The sequence below is a fragment of the Psittacula echo genome, assembly GCF_963264785.1.
Source record: "Psittacula echo genome assembly, chromosome: 5".
Taxonomy (NCBI): Eukaryota; Metazoa; Chordata; class Aves; order Psittaciformes; family Psittacidae; genus Psittacula; species Psittacula echo.
The window spans coordinates 83703909-83723038 of NC_137739.1; the positions used below are offsets into that span (position 1 = coordinate 83703909).

Consider the following 19130-nt stretch of genomic DNA (forward strand, 5'->3'; position numbering starts at 1 on the left):
AAATCTGTCTTCACTTTAAAGCCTGTGAAGCTCTGTAGAAACGTGACAGGGAAGCAAAATTCCCTGAGTTCTTCTCTTTCCCCCCACTATTTTTGTTCTTATTTATGCTGTAAACTCTTTACACTAGATTACACAGGTTTTCTGTGCTGCACAGAAATACTAAAACATATTCCTGTCATTAATATCCTTAAAGGAACTTCATGTTCAGGACAACTTCCCTATTTTTATATTCCTCCATAGAATTTTGAAACGCATTACAGTCTCAGTTTGTAGACAGTCTTCTTCAATATACACACAATTCCAGCAAAACCAGATACTGACCAGTTATCCTCCCTTCTTCTAGATTCCACTTAATAACTGGGGATTAAAATGCATTATGAGCATGGGAAGCAGGGACCAGATTTACTCTTCCTGAACTGAAAGCAAATTGCCCTGCAAGTTTATCATTAGTAGGCTTTCCCAGCAAGTAAGAGTAGCAGACCTTACCCAGGTGCCATCACAATAAGGAAGTTCTACAAAGCAGATTTTCCAGTACCACTCCCTGTTCATCCCTCCCTGTCAGGGGCCTAACTACTTGACTGTTACAAAAAGCTGTCTTTGCACTCCACTGAGCTCAGAAAAATATATGCTCAAAATATTACAGGATATTCAGTATTTTATGGGGACGGAAACACTTCATAGCAAGCCTCAAGGGAGCTGCCCTTATCCCTCTACTCAACATTTCAAACTGGTTAGAGAACTTCACAGAACTCAATCAGCACTCAATGGAGTGCTTAACTGCTGTGCAAGACAACACAGTCTCCTTCCACAGCCACTGGGAAAGAGATGAATTCTGCCGTCTATGTATAATCTAGCTTCAGTAGCTCAGAAGCATCTGAATTCCAAGTGCCCACTCTCTGGACACTACAGTGCTTAAGCTGGACAACTAAAACAGGCAATCTGAACACAGCCTTAAGCTACATGCTCTATTTGGACAAAATATCCTATCTCTTCTTGCACAACCTTCTGATACTCAAAAAAATGAAGAATGCAAATCCTAGTGCTGGCAGATTTTATGAAGAGCAGCTTCCAACAGAATCAGAAGCCTACTGCATGTTTAAACTGCACTATAGTCTCCAAGAGTTACATGATTTAAACTATGAAGGAGTCAAAAGGCTCCCTAAAGCTAAAAGTATTGGTTTTGTTTTAAACTATCAGCAGTCATTCTAAACACTGTGATAGCAGGTAGAACATGATTGAGAAATATCTACAATTTTCAAGCTTCATGCACTGTTACTTCCTTTATTTTTAAGGCTAAATAATGCAATATAAAACTCAATAGTTACCTGCGGATCTTGCTTCATTTGGGCAACCAATTTCTAGAAAGAGATGCAACAACACAATTTCATTATGGATCTTGTTCAAGAGTTTGAAATTCAACATTTTTAAGAACTTTTGTAAAAGCAAACTATTCAGTTTACACCATTTCAACAACAAGGCCTGGAATCCATCATTTCCAACCCATCCTACTTAATATAGTAAGACTACTGCACTAAGCCACCACTTTTGCTGCTTTTCCTAAAGAGCTCTTGAACAAGTGATGTCTTTTAAGGACAATTTAAGCCAGCTGGGTAAAATAATCTAATAGCTGTGTCTCCTCTAGAACTGCTGCCTTCTTTGCTTGCAGTCACAAGAAACACAAATCACGAATAGCTGCTGCAGGCACAAAAGCTGTTTGTATATTCAAGAGCAGAATGTCTCAAGTACTAAGGGTCTGTCCGTGTGTTGGCTTGGCTGGTACCACATGGAAGACCTCAGAGAGAGATTGAGATCATTGTAGAATAGATGCCCTCCACATCCAAGGGAAAGCAGACAGATGGTTACCATTCACTATTCTTTCTCCTTCACTTCCTTCAGGCAGCTGCAGGAGAATGCTGTCTATTGCTAAGCAAGGAAAAAGTTACCAGGCTGTCACCAAAGAAAACCAGGGCCCAGGATGAAAATGCAATGTGAACAAAAAATTCCCAGTTTCTTTTTTGGTTACAGCCACATTTATTCATCACATTGCTACGTCCCTTCCACATACGCAAAGAACCATGTAAAGTCTGTACTTTCTTCCCTATTTGCTCTTCAGAATCAAGAAAAGGAGTGAGAAACAGAAGGACAAAGCAAGAGAAACATGTTTCATTCCACCTGCACTGATACCACTCAGAGAATTCAGACTTTGACAACTAATTAAAGTTTATTTCATTTCACATCCTAAAAATGGTTTTAACTATAAAAAGCGTAACACAAAGATAATTCTGCATCAGACCACAGGTTTACCTGCTGAATTTTCTTAGCAAGCAGAGGCATCAGCATGATGCCTGTGCTGGACAAGCACGGAGTGTTATTTCCCCATCTTTAAGGAATCTGTATCTCTGATGTCTTTAAAGATTATGTCTTAGGTTTAACAGCTAGTAACACATTTCTTCTTCCATTAATCTGCTTTAATTACTTTCGGAATCAGGCAAATACTCAAGATTCTGTGACAGTAAGTTGCAAGTTAAAATATAGGACTCTTATGTAAAAGGACCTCCTTTTCCTTTTGAATTTGCTCCTGATAATGCAAGTGTGAGGACAAAAAGAACTAGGGAAAACCAGCCTTGGCTCAAGTCAGGAGGAGCTGGAAGTTGGACTCAATGATCCTTATCTCCCAACTCAAGATATCCTATGAATCTATGACTGTTTCTCTACTCAACTTCCTCCTACATTTTTTTCCATACCACATATTCCCCCATCAGTCATTGCTCGTCACACTGGAAGTCTCCTCATACAGGAATCAATCCAGTGCTGTGTTCACTCTTAGCACTCTTCCCTGCACTTCGCTAATTCATCTCTATCATCTGGAGACAAAGTTTAAAACTACAACACTGAAGTACTCTGACACTGCAAGCGCCAACAGCTACTTCACAGCCTGCTATTGCGGATGTAAAACCAAGACTGCTTTTCCAAAGTGCATCACCTGGCATTTATCTACACTTAATATTATTATTTTATCATGCTGCCATTCACTGTCATAGAGCTAAGGTGTTATATTACCCTTTTGCTTGCATGCTTAGCTTGTTTTTCGTCAGTGCTTTCTGCCAGATCAGAGTTTGAAGAGCAACAAATCTGTTAGTTTTTGTACAAAGTGCTTGTACAAACTCAGCCATGACACAGTACAGTCAGTGACTGTAAACTGTTCATCAAATATTGTTAAATCTAAGGATCACACAATACCGCATCACCCAACCATAAGCAAATAAAAATATAATGCTCTTTTGCACTGACCCCCGAACACAAACTAAATCTAAGGTATTTTAAAACCTAACGATCTTTCCAGAGAAGCAAAAGGATGTTTTAGGTTCTCTCCACACATCAGCTCAAAGAATCATCCATGAAACCCAACCCTTCTGTGAGAACAGCTAAATACACCTCCTTGAACACCTCTTGTGATCAAAGCTGTGAAGAGCAAACGGTTTCAAAATAACATTCATTAAGCCAGCACAGCAGCAGAATTGACTACTTGTCCTGGCTTCTCAGGATAAGCAACAGCTTTGGCATGGAGAACACCTGAATATTCAAGTTGTGCTCTGATACAGCAAGTGACCTGGTCAGACTGCGTTTATGGGGGATTCTTTGATCATTGAAATGAAGCAAAAAAAGGAGCTTTTTCTGAACAGCTCAACACCTCCTTTGGGTATTTTAAGATACACTTTGCCAAAGTAGCAGTATAAAGCTTCAGGCAGAGTTCTGGAGGTGAACTGGAATAGGCAGGAATCAAGGAGCTATTCTACAAGTAAAAATACAGTCACGCTGAGCATCCTTTCCACAGCTATGTGAGCAGTCACAGGTAATGCGCTGCATCAGGAAGCTGGGAGGCTTTGCTCACAGCACAGAGCTGAACTCTGTATGCTCATCATAGACACTCATCCACCACTTACAAGGGGATGGCAAACTATGGCTGTATGAGTGTTGGCAAGCTTTTTTGGAGAGTCTTCAGAAAAAGAAACACTAGATAAGTAAAATGTAAGTGAGACAATTCTCCACAATCCTGAGCACTGTCAAGAGTGGAACCAGATGATCTTAAGGTCCTTTCCAACCCTAAAAATTCTATGATTCTATAATGTATCTCTAAGTTACAGAATCCAAAGATATACGATATAGCTCAAGCATTTAACATGAAGATTTCTTTTTGCGTGTGTGTAAAACCAGTTCCATTTCTATCAGTGGCCATTTGACAAGCAGAGTAGCAACCACTCCAGCACAGCTCAAGAGAAGTCTACTGAAGCACCCAACATGTTGCTGCAAGTGTTATTTTCCACTGTAAACATTTAGACTTCTTTTTCTTAGCCCTGATTACAGGAATATATAGTATCTTGAAGAAAAAAGACAGCCTTCTGCTATAATGACTTGTTTAGTTTCAGCAACTAGATCTAAATTTAATTAAAGTGGATCTCAGGGCAGAGATCACTTTTAATGAGGACTGGGCAAAGCTAAGACAAACAGGGTCAAACAACTTTGAAGTTCCTAAAAAAACTAAAAAGTCCTTTTGGACATTTTCCAGTCTTCATCCCTGTTTGTCATCATCATCATGAACAGATGCTAAAGATTACTGCAAACTCACAGTCTAAAAGTTTTTTGTTAAGCAAAAAGGGCAATGAAGTTACACACGAGGCAGATTCTGTTCTACAAACCTAAGTATGACTAACGTTTTGATCACCATACAGCAGATAAGACTTGGAAAAAATACTGACTGGCCTTAAACATTTTAATGCCTGCAGCAAAATGCCCCAGGCAATCTCTGAATTTCCTTACCCACACAACTTCACTGAAGTTTTGAATGCAAAGGCCTTGGAGTTTGGTAAGAGCAAAATACTTTGTAGTTCTGGAAATTTATCTTTAGCTTTTTCAAGTTTTCCTCCCCAGCTGAAAGTTGTATCTTGTTAAAGTAAACATTGCTTCAGTTTCCTAATCCGCCCATTCAAGTTCTTGCACTATGTTCATCATTGCAGCAACTACTGAACCAGCCATCTAGAACACTTGTTTAGACAAGTCTCCAGGTAATTTGGAAACATTTTGCAACTGTTATGTGATAGGTTACACCAATCAGCATAACCTAGCATATATTTCTTTTATCCACTGTGTAACAGTTGTGAGCTTCAGATACCCAACAGAAACACCTGGATAACTGTCTTTGGAAAAGGTCTCATCGATAAATTTAACATTACAAGCTGGCAGCTACTCTGCATTTATGGCTGAAGGAGTTTTGTTCCAGGAATTAATAAGCATATGTCGTAGAATCATAGAATGGTTTTAGGTTGGAAAGGGCCTTAAGATCATCTTAAGGGTAAGACAGGGTTCCAACTCCTCTTTTATATTTGATAAATTATGCTTTATTAGTAGCAGCATTTCTCATATTGTAACAGAATGGCAAACTGCAACTCTACTGCCATATAGTATCGGACTAGCTATCAGTAAAAATACCCAAGAAGTAAAAATTTGGGGCCAAGCACTACATTTTGGTTAGCAAAACAACACAACTGCAAGCTTACAAGGTACTAAAGTAGAAGACACACTCCAGAGGAGAAGCACCAGATGAGACTATACAGCACTATGTCATTTCACTTCAAAGTTCCTCTACCATATTCTTCCACTGCCAACTGAATGCTGAAGTTGGCTTCAGAACCTTCCAGACAGAAATTGATGAATATGGAGTTTTCAGAATGTTTTTATCACTGGTGCAAAGTATTGAAAGGAAAAAAATATGCCCACCCACAGCCTGATATAGAGATATTTCACATTCGCTAAAACTCAACAGGTGGTGAGGTCAAAATGCAGAGTATAAAATCCTAAAGTAGCTTCATGCTTATAAAACAATTATTACTATAGTTGTAGTGCTATTAATGCTACCGTTAGGAGTAATATGATCAGCAATACTAATGCTGCTTTAAGTTGAAAGTCAAAAGCAAGGAAGAATACAAATTACCTGGTGAACCTGAATTTCTACTTTCAGAGCCTCCTGTAGAGTCTGCAGCTCCATTCTCTACCTTCTCCACTTTCTCTAAAAGTGTCTTTGCTGATTCCAGTGCCTTTAGTTTCTGGTTTCCTCTTTAACACCAGTGCTGTAGGAAAAAAAAGGTTTTCTTTTGGTTAGTGAAGGGCAGAAGTCAAAAAGGAGATAACAGAGCAAGAATTCGGTAGGGAACTATATGCAACTGCAGCTTTCTAGCCTAAACACAAACAGTCTTTCCAACACAAGAACTCTACAGGCTGTACGAAACGCCTGCCTTGGAGTCGTTTAGCCAAATTTGTTACTTCCCACATATCCCAAAGTTGACATACTTGTCCCTTATCTTAGTTTGCAGGCAGCTATTTCCTACCAATATCCTACTGCAGTTGCATATTAAATTAGAAAAAAATTAACTACGAGAAGGTTTTAAAAATATGGGTAGATGAGAAAATATTCTGGAGACTAAAATTCTGCAACCCCAACAGCAATGATTTGTTAAACAGAACGTACTGCATTAGCATACTTCCACGATACTACAGAGCTGTTCTTAGACGGGATGGTGTGCGTGCAATTTGACTGAACAACGTTAATGTATTAATAACCTACTGCTCAGTTAGTGCTGAGTTAGTCACTTCTGTTGAAACCTATTTTGAAGGAACACAAGATTGATACAAAGCAGCAGAAGACTTTTTCAAAACCATTAATTTTGAAGTCTTTTTAATCCTGGAATTCTACTTGTAGAACGTGAGTACGAGTTTACCATCTTCATTTGTACTACAAACAAATTAATCCCTCCAACCTCTGACATACAAAAGCTTTATCAGCCATACTTCTAAAAGCCTTGGAAGTTGGACAAGAGATTTTTGCTCATAAACACATTAAATGTATCAGCTTCTGAAATTAAAGATTAAGACTCCCATATGCTCACACATCACAATGGAACTGGTGTAAAAACAGCTATAAATACATACGCATAAAAGCCATCAGAAAACATACTACAGCAATCTTTCCAGCCACTTCTCCATCCAGACACCATCCATTAAAGAATTGTTGGAGTGTTAAAACAGTTCCTATTCTTTTAGTTTTTGAAAACTGCTCACAATTATTGCACAGGTATTGTAGCCAACTCGGAGGCTTTCTTAACAGGACTTCATTATTTTCAAAAGGATACTGACAGTTTAGATTAGACATGTAGGCTGTAAAAGGAGAATAATTCTCATAAGTTAAAGACTTTTAATGTTGTCTCACTACAGCAAACTGAGGTGCTGGACAAGTTTGTGAACTCCTGAAAATGAAAGGGGGGTAGAACAGGAAGGGGTATTTGCTTATTTAACTTAGTTATTTCTCTTTCCAAACTGAAATATGTTACAAAAAGAGAGGACTACAAAGGGGTTTAAAAAGCATTATATTTAAACTCATTCTCTGTCAGTGCTGTCTGCTGTTAAAGTTACTTATTTAAATAACAAAGGCTCGATCAGATTCTCTAGTCAACACATGAAATGACCTTCTGCAAGGGCCTCTCCCACATGTGACACAGATCAGCAAAACCAGCTGCCTTTGCAGCACTACTCTCTATAAAATTGTAATTTGTATCAAGGGATACATGGAAATTACATATAGTTCCCTGTTCTATTACCACAAACACTAATGAGAAAACAGAATCCTGTATTATTACTTCCACTCACTGACAAGAACAACTATAGCCTGCATTAGGACCCTAGCATTGCAGTTTTGAAAGAAACCATGCTTCAAAAAGACACGTGGGAGGCTGGCTAATGAAAACTGAACCCACTCCAGAGAGAAAAAGTCTTTTAGAAGCCTTGGAAATTCAGGTTTTGGGTAAAGATACAGATACATCTGGTTTCCTCAACAAATGAGAATAACTCATGATGAATAGCTAGCACCACTCTGTAACTACGTAACTTTAAAGTTCAGTGCAAAACAGCAGAAGAGAGTCCTCTCAACTGAGAATGCAAGCAGTATCTGTAATTTTAATACATGTGACTGTAAAGCTCACTACTAGCTCATGGGAAAAATGACATGGTACTTCTGTAAAAGATCATGCAACTACGATTAATGCAGAACTTAATTTGACCGATAGGATTTGTAGTATTGATGGTTCATAAAAACTAATCCAACCTGATTTCACAGATACCTGGAACAGCTAGAAAGGTTTTTTCCAAAACCAGTTTTTAAGAGATTTAAGAAAAAACTGGTCGTGCTTTGCAGAAGGAAGTGGATGCTCAGCCCAGCCGTGTTCACAGGGATGAAGACAAGAACAACCATAATTCATTTAAAACTTTCCCTAAGTTGCTGATTTCTGAGCATGAAATATATACAGTTATTACTCGATTGTACCCCTCTAGAATTGAAACAGTCAGGAACATGCACTTGCAGCTTTCCTTCTTGAGGAATAACTATCCAAAGTTATCCCTGTGCAAAAATTCCCCTGAAGTACTTTAAATACTTACCCAATGTGATCGTTCGTTACCTTCAACAAATCCTAGCCTGTATTTTTCTGGTTTATGTAGAATAATGTCTAGATATATCTGTGAGGGCAGCTGATTATATAGCAATAAATATTGCTAGTATTCCCTTTGAAAGCAGGTACGTAACTACATAAGCAAGTAGTCACATAGATGGTGTGAGTGCAAAATTCTATATTTTGAACTTTCAGTCTTTCAGACTTAACTTCAAGGGAAGATTCAAAAACTTGAGTCCTGTGACACTGTAAACTACCTAGAATACCACATCCAAAAATGTATTAAGTCATCTCTGGATTAATCATAAAACATACTGCATTTTCCACTTTACTCTTATGACAGTGGAGATGATTGAAATTGCATGGATGGGTTGGTCTGCAGACATCCTTCATCCCACTCGTTTTTAAAGGAAAACATGCAAATGCCTTGTTTGATGCCTGAATCATCTATTTCTAAGAGGAAAGCAGAGGACTGTGGACTACCTGCATCCCTTGCACACCCAGACATGCTTCCAGAAAGAACACTGAGAACAAGAGGGAAATTTGCCATTCCTTGGATTGACTGATTTCAACTTGGATTGATTTCAACTACTGGAGGCAGCAGTCCTCCATTCAGTTTCTTGCTAGCATGCATTTGTTATAAGTAACCTCTTATATCTTATGTGGTTGCTTCAGGACTTAAAATTTCATACCCAGATGAGGACACCAATGCACTGCAGTTAATATAGTAGGTATTTATATTATATATATATATATATGTATCTTCAGAGACTGAATCAAACTTTCAACTCTACAATAATCACTTAAGTGCATTAACACTTCTCTAGTATCATCTCAATTAAATACAATCCACACCAGAACCTCTAAAATATCACAACAGTATTTGAACTACAGCTATTTTGGAAACTACACTAGAAATACAGATGATGACAAGGTGTACAGATAGAAAAATAAAAGAACCACACAAAAGCCTCGAATGCATTCTCTGTGCATGGAAAGACTCTGATTAACTTTGAATTTTAGACAGAACTCTTTCTGCACCAAAACCTCCTTCAAATAAATCTGGTTTTCACATTACACAGGGAAAAAATATATTTAAGGTTATTATTTTTGAGTAGATGAATTTAAATTCCTCGGTACTTACAGACCCTTGGGCCCAAATCTGATTTTATTCATAGGACTGGGGTTTCCATCAGTAACATTTACTTCTTAAGTTTTATTTTCTGAATATAAGAACAGATAGGATTTCAGTTTCTGTAAACATCAAACTTTTCCAGCAATGGAGGCCAGCTCTTCCTATCATCTGTTCTTAGGTAAACCACCTTAGCCCTGGCAAGGAGTACTTACCGGTTTGGAGGAAGTTATTCCCTTCAGCTCTCTACCTCCTCCTACAAAAGGAAAACAACAGTAAAAGATTATTACAATCAGCTTAACTACAGTTTGAAAGAGAAAAAAAAAGGAAATTTAAGCATTTGGAAGTTGGGGAAGGAGTTGCTTGGGGTTTGGGAGAGGGTTTTTTGTTTGGTTTTCGGGCATATGGGGTTTTGGCAGGGTTTTTTTAAGTGCTGAAACTAACTATAAAATGCCACTTGGAAGGAAAAGCTGTTTGACACAGCAGGGAAAGCCAAGGAGACCTACAACTCTAATCTGGATTAAAATACAAACTATTACTGTCACTAAGGGAAGAAGAGATTACAGGTACAAGCTTTTCTAGTTCTGCGCAAGGCCTGTGTCCCCTTCCCCAGGGGGAAATACCTCCTCTCCATCACATTTAACATCTAAATCACAAGCCCTGTCACTTGCCGCATCTAAGTATGACGAGGTTACCCACCCCAGACACTTGCCCATCACCTCTGCTAGAAGCTACACCAAGACAACAAAGATGGTAGAGCAGGTGGTGTGTCAGCAGTCACCAGAGCTCAAATCCCAGAGCACTAACGTAAACTGAAATCAATGGCAGTTTAAGCTAATACCCTAGGTCATGAACTGTGGAGGCTGAGAGGATACGCTGCCCGTTAACACTGCCTGAGTCATGGGAAGAACAAACTTTAGCAGCAGAGCAAGGTAGTATGTCTTAAATCATCCTCATATGAATCATAAAAGACTCGTGAGTCAGAGTCCTAAAAAGATAGCTGAAATATAAATGATAACTCATTTGCTCAATTACTTTCCCTGATGCTAAAAAAAGCCTTCAAAACACTCCAATTTTCTAGTAAAATACTAGAATATTAGTGTATTTTAAGCTTCAACTCCACACCTAACAAGATCCTCGCAGATATGTTTCTAGCCACACACAAGTCGTCACAGTGCTGAAGTTTAAGTTCCAGCCTTATAAATAGACACAGCAGTAGAAAGCCACATCATCATCATCTCTTGCTAAGTGGAGGCCAGCACAAGTGGAGGAGTTCACATTTCCTAACCAGCAGAACCAGGATGCTGATGAACACCAAGAACAGCAAAGAGGACAGGAAGTGCTGGGAGTCACTGGTAGTTGTGTCCCCCAGCCTCAAATCTTGTTGTGTGCTTGGAACAACAAAATATAACAGAAAATAAGTTGTTGAGTTAATTTTAGAGCAATTTCAGGCTAAATAGCATCCAACTGCTAACATGGTAGGTTATAAACTGGTGAGTATGGACTGTTTTGAGGCTATATTCACATTAAGAGCTTTTGCTCTGGATGCTATAGAATTTGAACGCTCCTCATTGCTGAAGGTGCTGAGGGTGTGATTCTCAAACTCTAATTGTTTCTTCAATATTAAAACCTTAGTTATCATCTCCACCTCCCACTATCAGTCTAAATGGCTTAAAAATCTATACAGGAAGCTCTTTCATCATGCAAGCACTGGACATCCCTCTTGAACAAACCACTACAACTGTATCTCCATGCTATTATTAATAATAACTGAAAAGAAATCTCACTGCTGTAGGTGACTAACTCTGGAAAGCTGAACAAACCAGTGGGTACTACACATCTGCAAATACAGCCTGAGAATAAAAGAACATGATTTTCATTCTAAAAAAGAAAAACATCAATGCACTTGTAGCACAAGTACACACATGAACTGGAGAGAAAATTGACACTTAAAAATAACAGCATGATTAACTGCTCCTTCCTTCCTTTTCCCCCCTTACATAAGGACTCTCCTCCATAGCAGGACCCTACCTTCATCAAGGCTGAACTGTGCAGAATAAAGCTGCACAGTTACCAACCTTGCAATTGCATTTAACCACTCTGAAGGGCTGCAACCCCAGGCTGGGAACCCAGGGACTCACGAGGATGAAGTTGGGAACACCAGGAGTTTAATCATGACTGACCAAGTGATTTGCTGTGTTGCCTTGGAGAAGTCACTTAGAGGGGACCTAGAGAGGGAACGGAAACACATTTGCATCCTCCTCTGCACATAATTTACTACAGGGTTTTTTCTTAAGTGTTTAGAACAGGTTAGTGTTTGAAAGTCAAGCCTTTGGAAATACAAAAGACTTTCATTCTATCCTCATGCAAGTGTAGCTTTTTTACTGGCATTTCCGCCTTATTTAGCACAGGGGACAAGCTCAGAGAATCAAGTATCAGTTGAATAATTTCTTTTCATTCTGAGTTTCCAGTTTGCATGGCTTTTTTTGTTCAGTATCTAAATGCTATCACAAAGAAAGAATTGGTTTCCTCATAAGCAGCACACGAACAACAGCCACAGGAAAAACCTGCGCCTGACACAGGCAAGTTTTCTCAGATAGGGAACTGAGACAGAGGAATGAAGAATAAACATACAAGATTGGCAACTCTGAGCATCTTAGACTTAAGTTTTCTACTACTCTTAATATTTATGGTAAAGACCGTTTTATGACCAATTAAATCTGTAGCTTTGGTTCTTGACTATTCTCTGCATTTGTGGCTACAGGGAACTAACCCAGAACAGTATTAATGAAAAAGGTACCAGATAAAATCTGCTCTATAGGTTAAACCAGATTATTTGTTTGCAGCAAGAGTACATACACAAACTCACACTGCCTTTCTCACTCACTACAAAACATATTAGGAAGGTTAAGACCACACAGCTCACAATCATTCACATCAATAGAAAAATCTAGAGTTTAGCATTTTGTAGGGTTTCTTAACAAAAACTTCAGCAAGCAGAAATGTATCAAAATCTCAGCTATTCATTTTACTGAGGTTGCCTTTAGAAGGCTCTAGAAACACATGCTGTAAAAGCTGTGTAAGGCAGGAGTCTGCCTGGCTCACTCTCAGGTTATTACAGTATATTCTGCAACATTTGGGGGTTTATAAAACCCCAGCTCTAGGAGTCATATTTCTATATCCACTTCTGCTTCCCAAAACCTACGTAGGATTAGAAGAAAAGCCTGAGCAGTGCTCTCCTGTGTTTACTGCAAGCGAAAAAAGCAATCAGAATTAGCCAAATAAAACAGCAAAGTGTTCGAAACAAGTTTTTCTTAGCGAGATCGATCATTGAGAATCTGATTAGCACTGAGAATCCTGTCAGTGCCACTAAACGGGAAGGCCAGTTTGATACATGCACACACTTGAAGTAATATTTTCACTCCCCCCACCCCCCAAAAAAGACTCTTGAACCTTTTAAACAATTCTATATAATATACGTAAGGAAAAATACATCACTGTTACCAAAGCAATCATGTTCTGCAGATCCAACTTCAGACGTTGTGTTGAAGGTTGTAAATAAGAAGAAAAGTTCCTCGCTTCGTGGGACTGTTACAAAAACAAAGACCTCAAACATGAAACCGAGGACATCAGAAGAACGGACACATGGTGGTTAAACATTATCGCATACAGAACCTGAAGGTTTAAGACTTTCAATGCTCAGTATCTGCATATTAAGATGTTTGGTTACATCACTCAGATACCTATTCTTACATTTAAGTTACACAATATAGTTTATGCTACTGTAACTAGAAACTCACTTGGAAAAAGGGGGAGAAGTGACAATTTACTTTTAGCCATTTTGTCAACATTTTTCCTAACTCTAAAAGACAGCACACACTGTTAGAGCACGTACATGTAAAGTTCCTGATTAAAGTTACATCTCACATTACAATACTTAATTATGTCATTTTTATGTTTTGCCAATAGGACCTCAGTCTTGTTCAAGTGCAGAGAATAGACTCGGATGAGAAAGGTCTAATGGCTGTGCACAGGCAATTGTGAGCCTGACATTCCTTCACATTTCAGAGCATTGCTTGCCAGCATTAAGGGTAAAGCATCAATTAAAAATTTAATTTATTTGGTGCAAAATACACCACACACAGAAGGTATTAACAGCATTGGTCAGACCTCTGTCTTCAGATGTGAATTCCTCAAAGCAATAGCTCTTCTTCCTGTATTTGAAAGGCACCCTGCATATAGACAGAACTCGGTATCTTCTAGGAAAACAAGTCATAACAGTTATTTCACTGTGATTTTGAAGTCAGAAATGACACAACTCCTGTTCCTCAACAGGACAGGATTTGTGCAGTCTCAAGAAGACAGAGCAAGCACAGCCCAGACAGATGATGTACAAGCTCTTTCAAATGACATTATTATAAGCTCACGTTTCAATGACCATCGTTAGCAGAGCTGGTGCTGTCACTTCCGTGATTAAAAACAAGGCTCCCGTGTGCCAGCGCAGGGAATCTGACCTTGCCCACATGCAGCAGCTGGGAGAACTCCCAGTCAGCCCACTAATGTGTGCCAAGCAGGTGGTAAAGGGACAACAGGATTGCCCTAGAGAACGGAGACTTCAGTGTCTAGCTGTGCCTTCCAGTTTGCTCATCTGCACAACTCCCTTTAACTTCTCCCTTCTTTCTCCCTATCCCCCCCACAATCCCATGTTTGGCCTACCGGGAAGTCAGCATGAGGATGTTTTAAAGTCTCAGCATTGCCTCTCTCTCACCTGAGTACATTTAATGCATGTGGCTTTGCACTTTTTACTCATGCACGAACCCCTCTGCTTTGAAGAGTATTTCTCGAATCAGAGAAGCACCTCCTAAAGCCACTTTACACTTGAAAGGGAAAAAGGTTGCATAATTTAACTCACCAAGGATTAACCATTTAAGCCATCTTTAAAATAAGAGACTCCTCCTCCCACTCCTCACACACATACACCTTCTAAAGGAAGAGGAGAAAGGTGCTGCTGGAAAATAACGAACCAATCAAAACAAAACCCACCACAAAACCCACCACAAAGTCAATTCCTTGCTTTTCTCTTTCCTTCTGTAAGATAAATAAGACATCCAGGGAAACTGTTTGGGGTTTTTTAATAAATAACAGCTAAACTAGAAAATTATAGCAAATCTGTTTCTCTAACATGACTATCAGTAAGCATGTCAGAAGTTCTTCCTGGCTTGATATTAAGGGTCCCATCTAACCCCTTCTGACATTCATAAAACCACCATCAATACAATGCTGCTTTTTGCACCCAGAAACCATCATATGGGGATGTTTTATAGCACTTGTTGCATTCAAAGGTTCTGGTACTGCAAACATAAACAAGAACATTACGCCTCACTTTGCTCACTGAGTTATTATTCACCAGTTCTTGGGTAAACACAAAACCACCTTCTATGCAGCATGGTTAAATTCCTGCTCATGTCAAAAGCTGGATGACCTCAATTTTAATTTTAGTGGATTGCTTTGCTATTTGGAAGGACTGTTTACCTACACATACACTAAGAGGAACCCCCAGGCCAAATTATGTCTGTAAGTTAATGCTTTACTAACAGTGCAACAGCAAAGTGTCACATCTAAAGCAGAGAGCAAAGTAATTGCTCGCAAAAATGAAAAGATTTACATGATGGAAAGACATAAATCAGTCAAAAGCAGAGTTTGGAGTTTTGTTCTACCACATAAAGTTGCTGAAAATGTGTTATTGGGTGCTTGTTTTGTAGGTTTTGTGGGCTTTTTTAGAAAACAAAGTTTAACAATTAAACATCCAAAAACGTTCATTAATCTAGTAAGTCTTAAAACAGGATTTCTTCTTTTTAAATCATTTTAAATGTATTTAAAGAGTGTACATACAGCTGGGAGCTGAAAAAGGATGAAAAGCTTAATAAAAATTGGGAGTTGTGCACTCCTAGCTGTACTAGCCCACTGTTTTGCCTCTGAATGTGCAAGAAATTCAAAAGGAAATTATCTGGAGGAGGTTTTGTGTTGGTTTGGGGTGGTTTTTATTAACATGCCTAGAAAAATCAGTTCATTAACCTGTACTTAGGGTCCACTAACCTGTTCTTAAGGTGCGCTGCAAATTGCTCATTCCAGCCACTAAGTCTTCTTCAGAGACAAAAGAGTATTTGGGGAAAAGGAGATAGAGGAGTTTCAAGGAGGAAGGAAGACTACTTTATAGGAAACACACATAGTAAGATTCCTAGTAATTAATTTTAAAACTGAAGGTGCAAGGAACAAGTAAAACATCAGGAAAATCACTCCAGTACTGATTAAAGTATTTCCCCCCTGCCTTTAAATTCCATTCAGAATGGAGTGATCCCTGATTTCTTGTTTTATTCTTTTAAACACAAGGAGAAATTTCACCCTGAGTGCCACACTACTTTTCCCCTTCCAGCAATCCACTATATCTTGGAAATAATTGGCTTGTGGGAACGATATGTTAGTGAGGCAGAAGTGCCCTAAGAGTTTTGGGAAGAAGTCCAGAGTACAAAAGGAGATGAGTTGGGTAGCGCTGCAAGACTGCAGGCATGAAATGCAAAACCAGAGGGATCTCTGACTGGCACTGGAAGTGCTAATTCACTTGTGGTGGGGAGAACTTCAACTATGTGCATATCCCCTGCTTGTTCAAACTGTTCCTTGAATTTTATCTACTAGAGACACCCTGAATGCAATCAGAAAAGCAGCCAACACGTCCACCACAAAACAGGGACATTCAAGGACAACTTCCATCTCTGGAGCAGGAAAGTGCTATTAACTCAATCTGCCAGCAGGGGGAAATGCCAAACAAGTGAAAAAAAGTTAGGAGAGCAAAACAGGAAAGATGAGGAATAAAATTAAACAAAACAAACCACCATCACCCCCTCCACGCACACGTATTCTCAGCAGATAAGGAAGGGAAAGGTTCTGCTCCTGAGAGGGGAGGCAGGACAAGGGAAGTATACATGACTTTAAGCAACCAAGTATTTTGCATGTTTTTCCAAGCTTTAGAGAGAAAACACTGAAAGTGCCAGTCCAAAATATAAGCACCAGCAAACACAAGCTTTCGGTTTCAGTGTTAGCACAGAGTGACTGCAAATCAAAGTTTTCTTAAACCTAGCATTTCAATGAGAGCAAAGTATTGTGACTGCCCAGCTGAGAGAGCCAAGGTGAAAGAATATGGATTTTTAAAGGACTATTCAACATGAACGTATGAACTCATTTAAAGGGAATATATATATTCTATAAAACCATTTTCCATCACAAAAAACTTCCTGTTACACTTGCACAGAATCCCAAGAGCCTGCAGTTTCTTGCTGCAGAGATTTCAGAACAGCAGGGGTCCCATTAGACACCCTGGTTTACTCCTACCTTAAAAATATTATGTCTACACCACTTCCATGCTTACAAAGTAGAATGAAAACTATTTAAAGGAGTATATGAGTTAAGGGAACAAATAAGCGTTAAAAGTACTTTGATGAAGGGCAACTTTCATGCAACAGGGAGGAAACAGACACAGTTATATGATGCATTTTAAAATTAAGAAGTAGAAGACTAACGTGAAAATTTGTTGAACAACAAAATTTAACATGCATTTACAAATGAAAATAACCATAAATACAGACAAGCCCTGCAACACAAGGACTTCATGTTTAAAGCATCACAAGGAGTGATGAGGAGATTTTCAGTGACAGATTTATAGAGATGAGGGACACAAGTTTCTACTGATGTTACCTTCCCACAAATAGCAGACATTTGCTAGGTACACGCATGTAACAATAAGCCAGCAGTTAAAAATGCAGACAAATTGTGGTTAGTGATTCTATGGTGGGTACCTTACAACAGCCAGTCACTTATACTTCCATATTTATAAAGCTCTTCCCAAACCAGATGTGGTACCTTCAGTAAAGCTCTTCTCTCAGAGTAGCCACAAAACCTGCCCAGTTCTTCCAGCATGCAGAAGGAAAGATTAGGCTAACAGCACATCAAGAGGTTTAACTAAATCCCAGCTCTGCACAGAGTTTATAGTTCTGCCTCCCTTTCTTCATGTAATTCATCCTGCAGCTGGGACACTCCCACAGGCAGCTAATCTATCTAACCAAGGCTCTCTCCTTTATCTTCTCCTCCAGCTGCAAGGTCCTACCTCCAGCAGTCCCCATTCTTTTTATGGGGGAGCAGTAGGTGAGTCCACAGAAAGCTGAAGTGATTCACAGATAGGTCTGAGGAGCACCAAGCAATAGCTTAAGCAGCAAAAGCACTGGGCTAGCAGAACAGAGACCTTCCTTCAGCAGTCAAGTTCCAGTGTGCAATAGCAGATAGGAGACTGAGCACTTTCCTGTTTTCGTTTTTAACTACTGCAGTCATCAGGGAGTTATCTTTCACTTTCCCCACCTGGTCAGAAGTTTGGCTTGAGGGTTATGCTTTCAGTGATCCAGTCACAGGAACAGATTCTTTTCCTTTTGAGACTGGGAGACCTACAGAACCAATGGGGAAAAAAAGAGGCATCTGAGTTTGTCAGGCATCTGAATTCTCTGTGTGCTGCTGGTTACTCAGGCAGAATAGAAATCACTATTTTCTACTTATCTTCATTACAGCACAGGGATAACAGTTCTTTACTTGTTGACTGTATTGCTCAAGAAGAGACTGTGTAAAAAGGTTAAGGAGAGAAATCATCATTTAAGATGTACTTTAAACACTAAAATCAAGTCAACCAGTGCTGGTTTAGCTATGGGTCAACTCTCATGTCAATATACCGGAACAAGCATTGGTCCAACATTTCCTGTTTGGCGCAGTTCTTCTAATAAACTGGCCCCCTCAATTTCATTATTTTAGCAGATGCATTAAAAAAAGCCATTTTTATGTATATACAAAACAGCAGAATAAACTTGAAAATTAGCTGCTAATGTACATCTTTGTGTTCTGTATTTTATGATATTGAAACATACTGAAAAGAATACAGTTCATTTTATCTATTGTAGAACTTCTGCTGTAACTTGAAGCAAGACGGCTCCAAATGAGACGCTATAAGTAAATCCTTGCCTTTACAACAATACAGATCACTGGCTCCAATGTGTCACTGCCTTCTCTCTCAATAATTGTCAGAAGCCAACATGAAAATGATTTGTTAGGGAACAGATGTTCACATGACAAAAGTATCAAAGAACAATCGTTTGTTTCTTAATCCCTCATCAGATTTTAAGAACGAGATGAAAAAGGTAAAAGCTTCTCACCTGCTAGAAGTGATTTACTTTTTTTTCCTAGACAGAATACTGTGGCACTTTAATTTCACACAGTTCTATGCAAAATAAACCTCAGACTTCTGTTGATACAGTTGGGTGCTCAGAACCCTATGAAAGGTGGCAGGGACCCTCTGCTGCTACCAGAAAGGTATCACATTTTCCTCTGCTCTTGAATAAATACAACACGCGTTCTAAGTACAACATTTATTAGAAAACATTCTGCATCTGAATTTGATTTGCTTTTTATTC

General features: G+C 39.0%; 1 protein-coding gene across 5 annotated transcripts in view; it reads right to left on the bottom strand.

Annotated features, from left to right (window-relative positions):
* The window catches only part of PHF21A (PHD finger protein 21A), a gene marked incomplete at its 5' end in the record, with an annotated part of 98157 nt that extends 92114 nt beyond the window's left edge, over positions 1–6043 (bottom strand). For all 5 annotated transcript variants that reach the window (XM_080618872.1, XM_080618870.1, XM_080618873.1 and 2 more), the window contains 2 exons: positions 1326–1358; positions 5990–6043. In XM_080618872.1, coding sequence (XP_080474998.1) covers positions 1326–1358; positions 5990–6043 — 87 coding nt within the window. The remainder of the gene's footprint in view (positions 1–1325; positions 1359–5989) is intronic.
* Between the last annotated feature and the right edge of the window lie 13087 nt (positions 6044–19130).